General features: G+C 39.1%; 1 protein-coding gene across 4 annotated transcripts in view; it reads right to left on the reverse strand.

Moving 5' to 3' along the window:
• Nucleotides 1–6292: 6292 nt before the first annotated feature.
• epb41l5 (erythrocyte membrane protein band 4.1 like 5) overlaps nucleotides 6293–19379 on the reverse strand; it is a 55699-nt gene continuing 42612 nt past the window's right edge. For 2 of the 4 annotated variants that reach the window (XM_021308639.2, XM_012882573.3), the window contains exons 17-26: nucleotides 18932–19083; nucleotides 17814–17911; nucleotides 17602–17736; nucleotides 14601–14668; nucleotides 12799–12921; nucleotides 11514–11589; nucleotides 10217–10297; nucleotides 9858–9920; nucleotides 9638–9774; nucleotides 6293–7081 (exon numbers count right to left, since the gene is read on the reverse strand). In XM_021308639.2, coding sequence (XP_021164314.2) covers nucleotides 7012–7081; nucleotides 9638–9774; nucleotides 9858–9920; nucleotides 10217–10297; nucleotides 11514–11589; nucleotides 12799–12921; nucleotides 14601–14668; nucleotides 17602–17736; nucleotides 17814–17911; nucleotides 18932–19083 — 1003 coding nt within the window. In that variant the 3' untranslated portion in view covers nucleotides 6293–7011. The remainder of the gene's footprint in view (nucleotides 7082–9637; nucleotides 9775–9857; nucleotides 9921–10216; nucleotides 10298–11513; nucleotides 11590–12798; nucleotides 12922–14600; nucleotides 14669–17601; nucleotides 17737–17813; nucleotides 17912–18931; nucleotides 19084–19379) is intronic. The other 2 variants (XM_012882575.3, XM_012882574.3) reach the window with 2 other exon arrangements.

Consider the following 19379-nt stretch of genomic DNA (forward strand, 5'->3'; position numbering starts at 1 on the left):
CTTCTTCCTTAGGAAACTGAAATGGACTGGACTTTCCACCATGCTGCTAAAAAACTGTGTTTTAGCATAACTGTGGTAAGGGAGCTGCACAATGCAGGAGAGGAAGGACTTTGCACAGGTGGTGAGGACAGCACAGGGGAATTGTGGGATGCCGTCTACTGGATTTGGACTCAGTTTATGTAGCGCTAGACCAGATGCATTTCCACTGATCCCACCCACCCGGGCAAAGTCCTGTTTGCCCCTCTTCCATCAGGTAAACGTTTCAGGAGCATCAAATTCAAAACTAACAGACTCAGAAACAGTTTATCTCCAAGAGCTGTGGGGGCCGTCTCCCCCTGCTGAGAGACTCTTGTCCATCATGTTACAGTCACACTACTGTCATTGCCTGTTTGCACACTCTTATTCTCAGGAATATAAAATTGCACATTTCTGTGAATGAAACCTCGAAATCACTGCACAAAAATGACGTCATCACTTTAGTTTAATGAAGGAGGGACTAATCCGTGTAACGTGGTTCACATCATTCCCAAAGGGACTGATATCAGAGCTCTCGGACTCTGATACGAACTTGCATGCCCTAACAGGTGAACAAAAATCCTCCTGTAAATACTAAGTCTGTTGTGTCTATGTGTGTCATGTTATCTGGTTACATCCTAAGCTGGTGTCTGCCTCAAAGGTACTTTCACCATTGGTAAGACATGGTGACAATAAATTATTCTTGATTACTGGAACCATAGACTTCTCTGGGATGCCATTGTCAAATCTAACATTATTGACATGTGTTAGCTCCAAAATGGGGCTGCACAGTGATAAAGTGGGTAGCACTGTTGCCATGCAGCAAAAAGGTCCTGGGTTCAAGTCCAGCTTCCTCCCACAGGTTAGGTTAATTGGCCTCTCTAAATTCTCCTTAGGTGTGAGTGTGTGGGAGAATGGTTGTTTCTCCTGTTTGTCTCTATGTTGACCTGCGATAGACTGCTGACATGTCCAGGGTGTCCCCCGCCTCTTACCCATTGACAGCTGGACATAGGCACCAGCAACCCTCGTAACCCCACAAGGGATAAGCATGTTAGAAAACGGATGGATGCATAGCTCCAAAATGGAGTAAAACCAAACCACCCGAGGCAAAATAATGATAAGGCTCCTATGGGATTGTGCTTTACAATCGAACTCAGGAAGCTGAGATCAAACTACCAACCTGTTGAGCATTATTTCCAATGTTTTCATCCTTTCTGAGACTTTCAAGACACATTCCTTACTTTGTTTCTATGTTTAGTATTCAATAACTTGTACAGTGCATGTTTATTTTAAATCAGCAATGTCTGTCCACCAGCCTGTGTCCATGGTTGATGGGTGGTTGTGGTCTCCATTATGTTCTCCACAGAAACAATTACAGTACTCTACTCATTTGTAGGACCAAGCATGAGGAGCATTAATCCTTTCTCCTACAGAAGCATACAGTCCAGTCATACAAACACGTCAATAATGTAATTTTTCCACCAGTCTGGATCAGGACTGTGAAGCCCAGCTCACTCTGTGCATCTTTGTGTGATAAGCTCGTTCAGCTGGGCTTGTCCTTACCCACCATCGAAAACCGTAAAGAAAACCTGCGTCGTCATCCGTGGAGCTGAAAATAGATGTACCTCCTGGAGCACGGCATGCTGCTGTGAAAATATGCATATTCTCAAAAGCATAAGAAACATTACAGCAATAATAGTCTGGCGTCTTTCAAAAAAAAAAGCTGATCAAATTGTAAAGCCAACACCGACCGTGGGGACAGATGTGAGCATCAGCTGCAGGTGTTATGAAGATCCAGGTCGGCTGTGGAAAATCCACACGGTTTGACTTTATGTTGAAGTCACTGCAAAATAGTTACTAACAGAAACAACAACAAAAACCACAGGAGTCCAGATCTACAGGAACATCTGAGGGGTTTGAAGTTTATTCTAGAAGACAGATTAAGGCAAATATCTGATCATTCTCCCCACACTTAATTATGAAACGATAGACAGCTAAGACTAAGAAAAGAAAGACACTTTTACAGCCTAAATGAAATGTAGTTTTCCCTTAATGGTAATGACTGTATTTAAGATGTAAAAAAACGTCTCTAGATGAGAGATTTCTGCTGGGTGTCACCAGGCCACGAGCTGTTGCCAGAATTCTGAGCATGCCTAAGCCTTTGTGACCGGGCATAAGGTCCGTGTCTGAAATCAATTATTCATCTGGAAGGTGGAAGGAAGGCAGCCCATCTGCTGAGGGGAGCAGTCCTGGTTGACTTATTGAGCTGCGGGACGTTCTGCTGCCTCATAATCATCCGGCTACGCGCTGCTCTGCAACTGGAGCCCGTCGATACAAAGTAAACTCCCAGCAAAGTCTCGTTAGAAGATTTTCTAACGAGACTTTATCCGTTTAATCGTTCAAACTCAAATAATGAGCAGAAATCTGAACCATAATACACTTTTAAGAATAATAGCTCTGCTCAAGAGGTATGGGTGGAGGGAGGAGTTGTGAAAATAAGTTTTCCCTAATCCCTAAATGAAGAATATTTAGATTTAAAAAACTGATTTATAGAGATGATAGTCGGAACTAAAAGATTTTTTTTTAGATATTTAATTACTTTTGTCATACAGAATGCCTCATACTAAACTGTATTCTGAGGTCTCCAGCCAATTCTGGAGCTATACTACCTCCTACAGGCGTAAATAAGTACTGCAGCCCAAATCAGCCTGTCCAACTGCTTCTGTGCAGCATTTTACCCAAATTAATGCCTTATTTCACTCATAGGTCAATAATAAAATATTCTTTAAACATCACTTAATAACTAAATGAGTCTGGTCAGAAATTTAAAATACAACCACATGTATTTGTCTTAAAAAGGTTTTTAAGCTGATAATAATTAGATCATTATTTCAGATAGTAATATTGTAGTTCTGGCATCAAACAAACATCGTCATCCATTTGAGGACTTTTTTTTTTTAAAGATTTCTAACAGCACAAAGGAATAAATGTATCCGCTTTAACACAAAGCGTAAATATTGGGCTATAGTGTCATCTAGTGGTGACAAGGCCAACACTCTGCACTTTGAATGAATTAAAAGAAAAGTATTTAAATACGCTGCACAAATGAAGTACTGGACATCATTAGATTGCTTTTAGTGACATAATGTACTCGTCTTAATACACAGTAAACAGACCTGTTGTATTAAAATAAGAAGCTGTCATTTTACATTTAAACAGGGGTTCTATATGCTCTTCTAAATATTCTCACTCCCATTCCTTTACCTCTTCCGAGTTGTTTTATTTAGTTTTTATGTTTCTAAACAATTTTCAGTAGAAGCCAACTTTTGCTGCTGATACATTTAAAACATCATAAAAAAATATATAAATTAAACGGTAAACACATGGAGAAAGAAAGATGCATGATCTAAAACAGGGATTCCCAAAGTGGGGATCTAAAGTTAATTTAATGCTGATGTGCTAAAAGATTTAGCACTTTTTTTAAAAAGAGTTCTTACAAAAATATAATTTTATTCTCGTAATTTTACAACTTTATACTCATGATTTTCCCTTTAAAAATATCCCGCTCACCAAAATGAGGTCACAAGGCTGCAGGCTGAAAAGTTTGGGAACTCCTGATCTAAATGATGAGCTTTGACTTTTCACTCCAACATGGCGTTTACCACTTTATTCTCATTTACATACGAATATAAAAATTACATTCCCTTTACAGAGCATTTTAAAACATGGCTGTCTTCAGTTTGTACGGCGTAGCTGTTACCTTGCTGTGTTCAACACTGTGGAACCACCTCACATCTTGCCTAATTTAAAAAAAAAAAAAAAAAAAAAAATCAAATGGATGTAAAAAAATAATAATAAAATAAACAGATTTTTTCAATCACCATAAAAAAAATAAAATAAAAAAAAATCACAGCTGGTGATGTCCTATGCCTTCAGAATGTGAGAAACTCATGTTTGTCAAGCAAGACTTTTGAAATCTGGAGTTTTATCCTTTAAAGAAATATCTGATTGGGAGTAAAAATCTAAATACACTTTAAATCTATGTAGGAACCGCATAAAAGAAAGGAGCTCTCACACGAGGAAAACACTGGAAAAGCACCGCGGCGTCATGAAAGAACGAGCGGCAGACGTTTTCTACTGTAGCAAAGCTTTACTGAATCATGATGCAATAGAGAAAATAAAAACCTTTATAGTGTCTGAGATGTCACAAGTTGCCTTTTTTTCTCCAGTTTTAAACATCCACTACGGCTTTTTACCTAAAAAGAAAAAAAAACACCAAGACTGAAGATCAGTAGTAACTGTACAGTATGTGAAGTTTCATGTACACATATATGCGTGTGACTTTATGTCTTATCACTAGCCATTGTCATTTGCTACAATTCTTTAACATATAAAGTTTGGACATTGAGTATAAATTATCTACAGCTGCTACAGTAAGACAACTGATGTCTGTTTTATCATACTACGCGTCACTGAAGTGAGTTACTAAAGTAAAAAACAAAAAAAGCGTCAGTGTCAATGCTTAACAGGGGTGTAGCGGTACATGTATCTGAACTGAACGGTTACGGGTGAAAGGTAAGTAATGGGGGTGCACACATACTTATTATTACTGCTTTCTGTTTAAGGGCAACAACAGAAAACTACAAGAGAAGGGCATCCTCTAAAGCAAGCCACACCAAACCAATGACGACTTGTTTTTGGTCAAAAGCGCATAAGAGGTTCTGTATCCAGCCGTAACAGAAGTACCAAGAGGAAATACGGCAAGCCCATTGGTCATATAGTTGGGTAGGAGCGGCTCACCAAACACTTTTATGGTAAAAAAAAATCATAATATGCTGGGTGGATATGAAAAACTGGAGGGGTGTGTTTTTTGATAAATGGGCAAATGGCTTGCCATATATTTCCACGGTGTGGTAACGTGACTGTTATGAATGAAATCTATTGCATAAATGTTATTCTGACAGTGTGTTTTAACATTTTAGAGCATTTTATTTAGCAGTTATTTCTTGCTTGCTTTCTTTTTGAACCAGATTATCTGAAATAAACACAACTTAAAAAAGATGTGTTTGATGTCTGTCAATTTTAATCCAGGGTTTCTACACAGCCACTTAAAAAAGTATTTTACTTGATTGTGTTTTTATATCCATTTGTTGCACAAATCAAGTAACAAGTTTCCTATTGATTAAGCAGTAAGGTGAATGGATAAATCACAGCATTTTAGTTTCAGCATCTGAATTAACAAGGATGAACCATTTAGAAATCCATAAAAACTAGACCTTTCAAAGCAGTACAGGACTCTCTTGCCATAAATGGATTCTCTAAAGTGCAGTTTGGGATATTTTAGGTTTATTCTTTTGGTAAATATTCATTAAATGATTTGAAATCTTTGTTTGGCCTCTAGGCGACCACAGGTCCAGCTTAAAATTCTGATCGAGGGTTTTTCAGGGAAGCAGCAAAATTTGCCCAATTTGTTATTTCCAGTTTCTCAGTCAGCAACTCCAACAGCAAAATGGTAAATTTGATACAAACTCAAGTCGTGATGTTTCAAGTAGAAGATAAAAGGTGTAATTTACATGTAAATTAATCTTTAAAAGAAAATCCCAATATTTGCTTACAAATTAAAATATTTTGATAAATAATCTCAGCTTTCTTTTATCCATATTTATGCAGACCAGAAAAATGACAAAAGTAAACTCCATACACTTTACATGTTTTTAAAGGTATGGTATTTTAGGTAACTGTTAATTTCAAACTGAGCTAAAAAATGATTTGTTTTTATATCTTAAAGGGTGAATTTATCCATTCGCCTCCTGTATGTGGTTATTTTTCATCTCCCTGATCCCATTAATGTTTAGTGAATAATTAGCATTATTTCCTTTTTGCAGTCGAACCAAAAACCGAGGAGCTGTGATTCATGTACCGTTACACCCCGAAAACAATCTAAAAAAGACTTGTGTACAAAATCCGCCTCCAAACATTTAACACCTTCTCTTCTCTCCTTCGCAGACAAACTCAGCTGCTGACGTCAAACCGCATCAGACAGAAACGTTTTTTTGTACTGTGGCGTTTCCAGCATCCTCAGACGACGCGTGTCGAATACATTCATTTCATGTAAGGCATGAGAGAAGCTACACGTTAAGACAGAAGGCGGCTCCGCGCCGTCCCGTCACCACAGCTCGTCAACAGCTTCCACGATTGGCATTTAGATGCCCGATTCAGAAGCTAAAATAAATGTACCTGATAGATTAAAAAAAATAATAATTATGTGGACATTGTGGATTAACAAGAAGAGGGTGAAATTTAATCAAAAAATAACAACACTTAAAATTAGTGGTTATGGTAAAGCTTACTAAACTGGATCCAGAAAGAGATGCAGAGCTATTTTTCTCTGGCGCTACCGACACGTCCTGGAATGGGCATTTAGAAAACATGGACTGGCAATAACGACGACAATAATAATAATAATAATACAGTAAAACATTTGTGTAAAACCATCTTCATATTACTCTGAAAAGTCCAGTGTTGAAACGGAGAATCCAGTGAAGCTTTCGTATCCAGTGGCTAACATGTTGCTGGTGTGCTGCTAAGCTAAGCTAAGCCGTCCTGGAGCAGCTCAGAGGTCCAGCGGTCCCAAACATCACGGCTAAGACTCACATTTTAAGCGTCGACCACTGAGACCAGATCTCAGTGTTAGTTCTCCTTTGTAGTGTCTTCACTTCTGTTCTCAGGTGCTAGCGCCACATTAAAGTCCCCTGGGAACGCAACGTGAAGATGCTGAGGTCACAATCTGATCAGCTTGGATGGATTCAGTAAAGAGGCAGGCAGACCGACCCCCTCCCTACCAGGTGAAAATAAAATAAAAGTCACGCTGTTGAGATGATCAGGCTGGAGAAAAATCATTTAAAATAAAACGAGTCTTCTTATTGTGACAGTGGCTGCGGTTCGTGTGAATGTGTCGCTCTGAAGCTGCCGGTTTGGCGTCTGCTCCGCCCGTCATCAGAGCTCGGTGGTCAGGAGGCCTCTGGGTTTGGCTCCGCCCTCCGGGACGGGCGGAAGAACCGCAGCGCTGCAGGGAAACACGAGCGCAGAGGGAGAAACGTCACTAAAAACAGACTCAGCTGTCCTGTTTCAGCTGTAAACACAACAACGTATACGACTTAGTTTCCTACATTTCCTGGGTCATCATGAAAGGCTTCAGCATCAGTAACAGTAATTTATCAGATTCAATTATTAAAGCGGCTGTGGGGGAATCAAATCTAAGTGCTTTGGTAGCTGTCACCTCCCTCGTTTATAGATGTTTCCTCACTGCAAAAAGGGAACTAAATTACTTAAAGTTAGTATATTTTTACTTGATTTTAGCAGCTAAATCAGATTATTTGTCAATGGAATGAGAATTTCTACCCCTAAAATAAGATAATTAGACATCCTGTACTTGAAATAAGATGATGGAGATGAATTGTTCTTATTTTAAATACAAAAATCTTACTCAATTGGCAAATAGTCTAATTTACCAGCTCAAATCAATGAAAAATACACTAATTTCAACAGGATTTTCCCTACTTTTAGTTCCCTTTTTGCAGTGCTCTCATCCAAATCGCTTTAGTTCAGAACTGAAGAAGCGTTTAACGTCTGAGACGTTCACTAACTTTTACTTAATGACTTCTGACCGTCATGTCCTGATGGCTGAGGATCTAAAAACATGCTTTCTTTGTGCCCACGTCTGTTTCTCTGTTTGCTACAATTTGACTAGTCTGTTCCAAGCAGAACTCAAACATCAACAACACAGATTCACCCCTTTATGCATTACAGAATCAGCGGCCAGCGTTAAAGCTCGACCATCATCTGTAAACGGTGACGTACTGAAGTAAAAATAACAGCCTAAGGCCCAAGAAATACTCCCAATGATCCTTTGAAAGACTAAAACTGTTGATCAAAGCCACCAAGAAGACAACAGAGGCCGCCTCCTCGGAGGCAAAGTGTCTGAAAGAGGAACCGAGAACCGCGCAGTAGGAACATCCATATTTTATCAGGATGAAAACACAAACTCCTGTGTGCCTTCTGGTATCTGACGCACAGTAGCGAATAATTGTCAGGTGGAAGGAAATAAGAGAGATTCCTACATTTTTTAAAATATTAAAATCCTGAAACGTTTGGTGTTCTTTTGTCTTCCTCTAAAATTCAAACTTCAAGTGTTTTGGGGTGAGTCTGTGCCTGCTTCACATATCTAGACGTCTTTGCTCATTCGTTTCCGGTGGACGATGGATCTCCAGCCCCAGTTTATGAGTTTTAACTCCGTCCATCGTTCAACACTGACCAGCTGAAGAAAGGCGTCTCCAGCAGGGAGATGCTGCTGCCAACACTGATTCCAGTTCCTATACAAGTCCCTGGCGTCTTTGGAAGCTAAGGCTGGGCATTAGATCGAGATTTAAAAAGAGATGCATGATGAGAATTTATTGTTAATATCGAGATGGTCTAAGCTGCGTTAGATTTATAACCTTTATGTATTCAAGTAGTTTATTTCTCAGCCGTTTTCTTCATATTTATCTACAATGATTGGTTAAAAAATGTGCCTGTGACAGATTGGGGATGCCTTTTTATAACTACTTAATGAAAAGAAAAATATATCGAGATAAATATTGCATATCCGCATTCAGCCTAAAAAATATCAGGATATTATTTATGGTCCATATCGCCCAGCTCTAGTGGAAGCATCAGATTCAAAATAAGTGAATATTTGCCAAAACACAATGAAATTTTATCAATTTGATCTTTGTAGAGTTTCCAGTTGAGCCGATGAGAAAAAGGATTTGCCAGTCGTTATATTCGGTTTTCATTGCAAGTGGTGCTGACTCAGAGGATGTTATATCCATCTCTCCCTTTGCTCTCCTCTTTCACCTTTTCTCCCTTTTAGCATTTTGTCTCGTCTGTTTCTCTCCTTTCAATGAAAAATACACTAATTTCAACAGGATTTTACCTACTTTTAGTTCCCTTTTTGCAGTGCCCTCATCCAAATCGCTTTGGTTCAGAACTAAAGAAGTGTTAAACGTCTGAGACGTTCACTAACTTTATATCCACAATAAAAAAAACACAATAAAGTTTATCAATTTGATCTTTGTAGAGTTTCCAGTTGAGCCGATGAGAAAAAGGATTTGCCAGTCGTTATATTCGGTTTTCATTTATGTCCCGATTTCATTGGAAGTGGTGCAGACTCAGAGGATGTTATATCCATCTCTCCCTTTGCTCTCCTCTTTCTCTTTCACCTTTTCTCCCTTTTAGCATTTTGTCTCGTCTGTTTCTCTCCTTTTTTCCTCTTCTACCTTCTCGTTTCAGTGTCCATTTAGCATGAAATAGTCCCTGCATAAATTATAATAAAGCTTCTTGTATTTTTAAATCAAGTGAAGCTCTATGGCGAAAGCAGTGAGGCTCCACTTGTGGACGTAAAATCTGTTTTACTTTCACACAATAAAAGGAAGTGAGGTTGTATTTATTTAAACATTTGTATTCATGTTTTCTTGATTTTCTACATTTGTAACGCTCCATAGTTGCAGGCCACAGCTGAATAGCTTGAAAACTAAATGATTTTAGTTTTGTACACTCAGATTTAAAGTTGATGTGAATTTACCTGGCAGAGAGAGCGTTACGCGGGTGAGTGAGGTGGACAGGAGCTGACGTGAGAACTGATCCCCCATCAGCAGGGGGAAGGAGAGGGACCACCTTAGCTTCACTGTCATGCAGCCCATTGGTAAAGAGGCCGGGAGGCTGCAGGAGAAGAGGGAGAAGCATGGAGGTCAGCTCTGACGCAGCTTGTCCAACACTTTAAACCTTCAGATTGAGAAACTCACGGCTGTCGCAGGAACGATCCAGCGAGGCGTGAGGAGAGGTTTGGGATGCTGCACCGGTGGCAGCTGGAACCAAAAGGGACGTTAGATCATCAATACAGATCAAATCAAGAAAATGTGTCCACTAAGCCTGAGAGCGTTGATTTATTCCTGACACGAGCGTTACGATCCACCTGCACCTTTTCTAGTCTCTGAGCACACACTATGCTGTCAGGACTAGGAAAAGAAGCTACATTCTTTAGAAATATACTTCCCCTGGTGCTCAGTGTGCTGGGCTAAAACTACCTCCTTCCACTCTGTGCAGGCGACCGCATAAAGACACAAAAATGTGTTTTATGGAAGAAGAAAAAAAAAAAACGTACAAGAGGAATGGGATCGGTGAAGTCAATCAGGTTGTCAGACGGCACAGCGACACTTTGAATATCAAACTCTTCTGCTTTGACCTGCATGGAAAAGAAAAAAAAATGTTTCAGCACAACATTAAACCCAAAACTCACGCTCTGCAACCAATCAGCACCAGAACCTGGTCAAAACGGAGCAGCAATGGACACTGTGCCTCTGGATCTCAATTAGGAACCGTTCTTAGTTACAGTTTATGAATTTAACATTTTATTAGTTATTATTCAGCATAATTAAGCAGTATTGGTCCAGTTATTATTCAGCATAATTAAGCAGTATTGGTACAGGCACCTCTCAGCAGAGGCTTTCAACAGCATCATCCAGAATAACTGCAACTTTTGGTAAAGACGAGCTTTTCTAAAAGCTCGTCTAAAACTCCAGCTTTTCATTGCGGTTGCATAAACTGACTCAATCTCTCTGGATTGTCCAGAGTCCATTAAATATTCAGCTCTTTACTATGAAATACCAATGCCTTCGTCTTTTTATTCTTCTCGGTAAAATATGGCAATTGAACTGCTTTTAAATGAGAAATTAACTCAGTATTACTCATTAAACAAACAAACACTTAAATTTAAGCAGGGGAAACATTTATGACACACTAACCTTTAAAGCAGCTGTAGGTAACTTTTGAATAAATTTATACTTTACAAATTTGTTAAAACTGTCACTATGTCTTGACAGTTAAACATGAGACATAAAAATAAAAAATAAAATAAAATAAATAACTAAATAAATAAATCAGAAATACACCGCTCCTGGTCAGAAACAACCAATAAGATCAGCAATAATCACTATTTTAGCCGTTACTATCCGCTGCAGTCTGCACCGTCCTGCTCTCTTTGGTCCTTGTTCAGGATCAAAGTTTCACGTATTTAAAGTGCTTAATTATTCCTGACTTTAGATTTGGACAAATTTAAGTAGGAGGTTATTTTCTGGTAGTTATTTCTTGAATTATGAAGATCATGTAAATCTGCCTTAAGCCTAAGATCTATTGTCTTTCCCATTTGGAAATTATTACGTAAACTAATAAATGGTGCATCAATAATTCCCCCCCCCCAAAGAAAGGGTGAAAAAAAGAAAAACAAACACAAACACAAATTATTTGCTTATTTTTATGTTTATTAGTGTGAAATTACTCTGATACTATAAAAGTTTATTTAGGGTATTTTTCCACATGTTTACCAGAGGCTACAATAACTTTGGACGACGGTGGATGTGTTCAGGTCTTAGTTTATCATTTACCATTTTATAAAGGCTTACCTTCGGGGCCAAGCCTTCGCTGACAGCAGGAATCTTGGGGACAGACGGGTTTGAGTCCTCCGCCAACCTCTCAGCACTGAAGAGCATAAAAAAGGTGAACACGGTTGGCTTTGTGGGATTTCACACGAGCGTTAGGGATGCAAGAACCCCAAGAAACTTTGTGGTGACCGGTTAATAACTTCCTGGAAGGTGAAGCCCGTCTTACTTAATAGAGTTGTTGATTTGTTTTGTACAACTTGTTGAATGACACAGAAAACAGCCTGCAGGGCTAAACGGCACCAATGAAGCTAGAGTCATGCACCACATGTGGATTGTCTGTTTTTCGTTGTCACTGGACCTGCAGTATTCAGGCAGACATCGGGTCACCTAACACATAAAGGCACTACACCAACACACCAGCAGGTGTCAGCAGACTACCAGGAAGATGGTGGATCACTGAGTTGAGGTTGTGCTGGTTTTTTTTTTTTTTTTTTTGGCTTTGGGTGATAAGACCCAAGGATGTTTGTAAAATGTTAAAATAAACACCGCAAAAAGGGAACTAAAAGTATGTCAAATTTTCTTGAAATTAGTGTATTTGTTCTTGCTTTGAGCTGGCAAGTTTATATGATCTGCCAATGGAATGAGAGATTTGCATTTAAAATTAGGAACAACTCACCTCCATCATCTTATTTCAAGTGCAGTATATCTAATTATCTTATTTAAAAGGGTCAAAGTATGCATTCTATTGGCAGATCATCTTATTTACCCGCTCAAATCAAGGACAAATACACTCATTTCAAGAATTTATTATTCACTTTTAGTTCCCTTTTTGCAGTAAACATAAATTAATGTTTTCTTCTTTAAAGTGGAAATCATCATCATGCCCGCCCGGTTATCAGTTGTCATCTTTAATCCTTCCTTGGGATGCTTTGAATTCGTTTACTGGTGAAATGTAGTCAAAGCAGGAGCTGGTGATATGAAGCCATTTAGATATTAAAATGAAAGAGAAAGTAAAATGGAAGGATGGATGGTTGAGAAAAAAAGATTAATTGAATATCAGATGGAAAACCAGAGGGATGAATGAATGGCTGGAAGATGGACAAGTAAACTGACGGAAATAAAGATAGAGGCCTGAAAAAAAAAACAGATGAATGGTTGGATTGAACATTTAGACAATGAGAAAGAAATAATAATTTTGTTTATACTCAGATCTGGAAAATATTTCATTAATATTCCTGGGTTTAGTATTTAGAGTGTCGACACAGACAAATAAAAGCCAAACCACTTCCAGGGTGCAGACACAGACCTGGCAGCTGCAGAGGAGGCCGGCGAGGCCGGCTTCAGCAGCTCCCAGGAGTCTTGGCCATCCGGATGGCTGCTAACAGAAAGAGACGAGTTACTGCCCAGTCGGCCCGTACGAACCCTCAACCTGGCAAACACACAACAAACACCGGTGTTGGAGCGAGCCGTGTTGTGTAACTCATTGTTGTGTTTCTCATTTACAGACAAGATTGAAACTGCACTCTTCTTCTTCTGCACTGAGAGAACCTCAGCACAAACACAACAGATTAGGTTTCAGGTTCCAAACCTTTCAAACAAGAAAGCAGCATAACAAAACGTGTAAATCTCTTTACTGCAGTAAGAAAATATAAAAACATTTGTCTACAATCTAAAATACTTTTTATCAAAACCATTTTTAGTAATTTATCCCCTTTGGCAAACATACAATATAAACTTTTGTATTTGACTAATTTTCATGACCCACAAACGAGTTTTCTTGTCAAAATAGTCAACTGCTGGTTTAAAAAGCACACTTTCCTCCCTGAAACATTATATAACACGTATAGAACTTGTTTTCTAACTAGTTTGTATGTCTCAGAAAGCACAAGATTCAGGTATTCCCTTTTGATTGCACTGAAAAAGTAGAAATCCTTCCAGACCATGACAACAGAAACCTTGTTGCTCTGCTAACTTTGAGTCTGGAGCTTCTGAGTCCGAATGTGAGGTTTTGTTATTAGTTCGAACAGAAAGTGACGTAAAGCTGCGAGCTTTACTGGGAATAGTCATCAATACTTAGGAAGTTAATCTGTGCTAGCAAGAACCAGTGTTGAAGCTGGCTGTGAATGCGGTGAATGACTCAGCGCCTGACTCAGACGGATAAAATAAGAAGAGGGGCTTTTTAGTAATGAGAAAAGAATTATATTTCCCCTAAAGTGTGAGCTCTACACGTTCAGGGGGAAATTCAGGGTTCCTGAACTTTTTCTGTTTCAGAATTCAATACTTTTTGCATTAATGACATTTTTTTGCTGTGTTTGCACCTTTCATTCACAAACCAACACAGTTTTTGGTGAACAAAAACAAAAAAAAACAGGGATTTTTACAAACTATCAATAAAAGTATCGAATTACTTCAGCCATAATCCACCTCACTTTCTGCATTTCAGAACCCATGGAGCTTTTAAGGGTTTTTCTACATCCTGACCGTCAACACTAAGTTAAGAGGTTTAATGACGACACTATGGCTGAGATAACTTGGTTACCTCCTGCTTTGTTCGTGCTCTGAATGTTCCTCTTTTGAAGGTTTTTAATTAAAGACGTTATCACTGCCTGTGGGAGTGGTGTGGGAGCTTCCCTGCAGATATTTTGACTGATTCAAATGTCGGATGCCTTAAATAGTGTAAGTTTTTAAAGGTAAATGCTTTAAAGGAACATCTATGGTAAAACTGTTACTGTGAGTTATTAATCAAAGTTTCTTGTCTATTTGTATGCTATGAAGACCGTGAAAAACATGACATCTTTTTGGTTCTCAATATATATAAAACCTTAAGCCTTGATGTGGACCAAAAGCTGACAACAGAATCAAATTTGATGTAAAAATTTTAATTTTTTCTTGAAATGTTTCATATTTATCAACACCTAGAAACTTCTAAAGCAGATTTTATGCTTTTCTAGACCCCTGCTTGCAAACACTGAATAAATTCAGCATATTCTACACCTGTTTAACATTTAGCTTATTTTACCATAACTGAAATACTTTCATGTTTTCCAATAATCTCATCGTCTGAAGCAGTGGAAATGTTTCCTCGTGGTGATTTTATGAAACATCTACCTTGCAGAGGCTTCCTGCAGGTTGCAGTTCTTGTCGCCAGGCATCATGACATGTTCCTCCAGATGTCCCTGCACAGAAAACACGCACACAACGATTAATGAGCTCAACGACCGATCACCTAAATATGTCTGTTAACAGGAATGGGGCTGCCACTAATAACTTAGTTTTCAGATTAATCCACTAATTTGTCAATTAACTGATAATCAGTTAATTGACAAATTAGCTGTTGTCCCTCCGAGGCAGAACCACCACTAGCGCTGGGGCCAGAGCAGCAGAACTGACTGACAGCTGTCGTCTGTCTCAACGCTTTCCGAATGTGACTCCACCACCCGGATTCCCAACATTCCCACTTTTATGTTTTTTTTTTTTCCATGAGCAGGACGAGGCTTCAAAGTTTGCTGTTTTTAGCGGCCTATAACCGAGCCTTAAACTGGTTCTCTTGCTAACCAGTGTTGCTAAATTAGCATTCGCCCAGGACAACAACAGAACTACTTCTCTTTCCGCACATGGACCAGTGGAGTGATACAGACTAACCAGTAACACGAAAGCTGATTGGCTGGCTGCGTGTTTTTAGCTGTAAAAAAAAGCTGTAAAAAGCTGTAACTTGTGCTGTTCTTGCACAAGTCACCATCATTTCACTGGGATTCCCAAGGGAAGTGATATGACTATTGTGATATGGTAATACCTTGTATGGAATGTTGTAAATATATATATATAACAATGTGTGTATTCTGGATCATGTAACAAAAGTAATTTCCCCCTGGGATCATTAAAGTATGGCTGAGTCTGAGTAAATACGGTTAATAAAGCACATTCAGAGTTGCGGGAGTATTTTATTGTGCATTTGCAGTAGGATTAAATCAATTGATCAATTAAGAACTTTCAGACCTATATATATAAAAAAAGACTTAAACATGATTCTATGAATTTAAAACTTTCTAAGGCCTTAAATTTTGATTTTCCTATTCAAGACCTTTTAAGTCTATATGCATTTGTGTTTCATATTTTATGTAAAAAGTATGTTTCTAATAAACTCTCTAGACTGTAACATTTCCATGGAACTTACAAAAGATTAGTTATTTGTGTCAGTTACACTTTTTGCTGGTTTAAAAGGTATTCATAAAGATATCATTAACATATTAAGTGGGATTAAAATAGGACAAAGTTACTCTGATGTGGTCAGCTATAAAAAGTCAGCACCTTAACACATGGAGGTAAAGTATTAATCAAGCATGAATCTGAACGTCTCTACAAAGACTCAGGGGAAAACAGCAGACGGTAATAATAATAGTAATAATCACGGTGGCTCTCTCTTTACCGTCGCCTCTCCTTTAACACTCAGGGCGTAGTACGGTCAGACGTTCATCATGCATGGCACTTATGCCGCTGTGGTTCATAACCAAACCTTACCGAGCTTCCAAACTTCCCGTCTGACGTCAACTGGCCTGAACCCCCGACCCACGGATCATTTTGGCCTCTGAAAAACTCATTTGAGGACACTTTATCCACCAGGTTTACGCTGAAACTGTAGCCCTGATAGAGTCGGGAGACCAATCTAACAGATGAACGCAGCAGGCAGACCGAAGCCCAGGAACGCTGCACACAGTCACACACGGGTGTTTGGGGCAAAATGGATCTAACTTATCACAAAGTTTAAGAGATGTATACATAAACGGTGAGGAAATACGCTGAAGTTTCCTCCATTTTATTATTATATTCGACATCATCCCTTAAGTGGATAAACCGAGGAAGGCGTGGAGCTAACAGCTTCAGCTGCTTCAGCTAGGAACCACAGATCAGGCCATAAACCTGGATGTAGTGATGGACTCAGACCTGAACCTCCAAAAGCACCTAAAGACAATTACAAGGTCGGCTTTCTATCACCTGAGGAACATTTCCAGGATTAAAGGACTGATGTCTCAGCAGGATCTGGAAAAACTAATCCATGCGTTTATTTTTAGTAGAATTGATTACTGCAACGGTGTTTTCACAGGTCTGCCTAAAAAGTGGATCAGACAGCTGCAGCTGTTCCAGAACGCGGCTGCCCGCGTCCTCACTAAGACTAAGAAAGTAGAGCACATCACCCTAGTTCTAAAGTCCTTACACTGGCTCCCTGTATCTCAGAGAATAGACTTTAAAATACTTCTGTTAGTCTATAAATCCCTGAATGGCTTAGCACCTAAATACATCACAGACTTGTTATTAGTGTATAAACCCTCCAGACCACTAAGGTCTTCTGGCTCCAGCCTGCTCTGCAGAACCAGAACCAGAACCAGACAAGGAGAAGCAGGATTTAGTTCCTATGCTCCACTTATCTGGAACAAACTTCCAGAAAACTGTATAAATGCTGAAATCCTGAATTCTTTTAAATCAAGATTAAAAACACATTTGTTTAGGATTGCCTTCAACTGTTCTAGTTAAACTGTTTTACTGAAACATCATTAGTTCAACTTTGTAGTCCAACTGTTTTTAATATTTGCTTTTAGTTTCTATTTTTCCATATTTTATTTTGTTTCTACATTTTATTCCTACTTGCTTTTATTTTGTTTTATTTTCCTATATTTTAATCATGTAAAGCACTTTGCATTGTCTCTGTACTGAAATGTGCTACACAAATAAATTTGCCTTGCCTAATCTAAGATGTGATAAATGAAACACGTGGCGTACAGGCTTACTGTTAAAACAAAAAGAAGCAAACATTTACTTTATAGAACCTGAGCTGATCGATTTCCTAAAACAAACACTACAAATTGTCTCCTAGGAGACTCTTGGACTTCCCCACAACAATATTAACTTTATCAAAGTTCAGTCAAAAACTAAACACTGGCATATTAACACGCTTTGGTAAAGTCTAATCTACATCTGAACCTCAACCAACTGCAAAGGCTCATTTGGTCCTGATGCAGCTGACTGAGCTGAACTCGTTTTCCCATGAAGCCTCGGGAGCGTCAGCCATCTTTTTTCTGCCTCCTTATCGACTCCCCTGGAGTCTGGTCCTCACCTTCAGTGCCGCCGCTTCAACTTGAGCTTTCAGGATGTTACTCTTGAGATCCTCCGGGACGCGCAGCGGAGTGACAACCGGACTACTTCCTGCACTGTTCAGACCGCATTTCTCTGTGAGCTTCACTACGTCGTCCTGTCGAAATTCACATAAGATCTCAGAGAGCGCTAAGAAGAGCCAACGGTTCAGCCGCAGCGGAAACGGATGCTCACCTGGTTGTTCATGGCCACATTGATGTTGATGTTATTTCTTGGAGTCGCAGGAAGTTGAATGCTCTCCAACTCCAGCTGCTTCAAGCGAGCCGCTGCTTCTGAAGAAAGACAACGGCAGACAAACTTCAACATTATCAAGAGCTACATTACTTATCAAATGCTGCTGTGTCTTTGTACATGAAGGCCTCTGTGCTTGCATGGGTGCATGTTTGAGAAGATGTGTTTTATTTTTGGCTTTGTGCATTTTAATATTTATCTCTGTGGCATTTTCTCATTAATGCTAAAGAGTAATGTTCATTTAATGTCTATTTAACAGACATTCCAAAAAAAGGTAAAAAACAAAGCAACTGGACTTGTTTTCCGTAGTTGAAGACGTTTCGCTTCCTCTCCAGGAAGCTTTCTCAATTCAAAAAGTCTAGAGTAATGATGAGTAACAAGCTTTATACTACTGCCCAAACAAAGGTCTTGTAATGGCTTAGATAACATGCAAATTCAACAGAAACAGGTCCACCCCTTAGTAATGGGAAGTCGATAAAGACATTAAGCCAACAGATTGGACCGAAACTGGTCCACTCCTCTGTAACGAGGAGTCGTTAGAGTTGTTGTTGGCTTGGCTTAAAGGAACAATGTTTTGATCACCCGAATGAGAGTGAGAGTTAAGGTGATGATTGGTCGGAATTAATCCTATAGCTGTGTTGTAAGTTTTTGAGAGTAGAAACCTAAGGCCTCCACCTCTGTTCAAAGTTGTTTTTTACCGTAGATCGCTTCCTTCACACCCCTTTCAAACCATCTGTCTTCATTTAACAGACAATACAATTTCTTAAGTAAATGCACACAGAAACACTCAAAGTTATAACAATAAAACAAAATATTTCTTTACAGAATGCGATTGACTTAAATTCAGCTTAAGTATTTGGCTCATTTTAAGTGTCTTCCTAAATTATCTTAAGAACATATAGACAGATGGGATGTATATGGGGAAAAAATTATGAATGAGTCGGTGGTCTCAGGGGTCTAACACCTAAAGTCTCGTTTAGGTGTTATGAAAAAATTGGTCTTCCTAAGAGGTTTTGCACACAAAGTTCAGTCGGGGGGGTTTATGGGTTTTCAAGTCTCACCAGCGAGACTGAGTGGATCTTCAGCAGCAGCGCTGGCAGCGGCGTAAGCGGCGCACGGTGCGATTTCTTCTGCAGCTGCTATGGGAGGAACAACGGGAGCCCTGAGGACATCGTCGAGGCACGTCTCCATCAGGTCTGCGACTACCGGCAAGCTGCAGGTACGAGGAAGTGAAAAAATAAGACAGGAATACTTAAAGGACCTGCTGTAAAAATACAAAATCTGGCAATAAATGAGTGATGGTTACACTAGTTTTAACAACAAAAAAAAATACCCAGGGTCACAAAGCTTACCTCTGTTATGGACAACCAACTCAGCAGTGGTGGTAAAAACAGCCCCATTTATCAGAAGACTTTACAAAAAAATGCGAAAACGACTCCAACATCCCCAAAAAACAAATTCCAACAACAGTACAGGATGCATACCAAAAAGCCTCTGTAAAGACCATTT

Source organism: Fundulus heteroclitus, chromosome 7 (assembly GCF_011125445.2).
Source record: "Fundulus heteroclitus isolate FHET01 chromosome 7, MU-UCD_Fhet_4.1, whole genome shotgun sequence".
NCBI classification, from domain to species: domain Eukaryota; kingdom Metazoa; phylum Chordata; class Actinopteri; order Cyprinodontiformes; family Fundulidae; genus Fundulus; species Fundulus heteroclitus.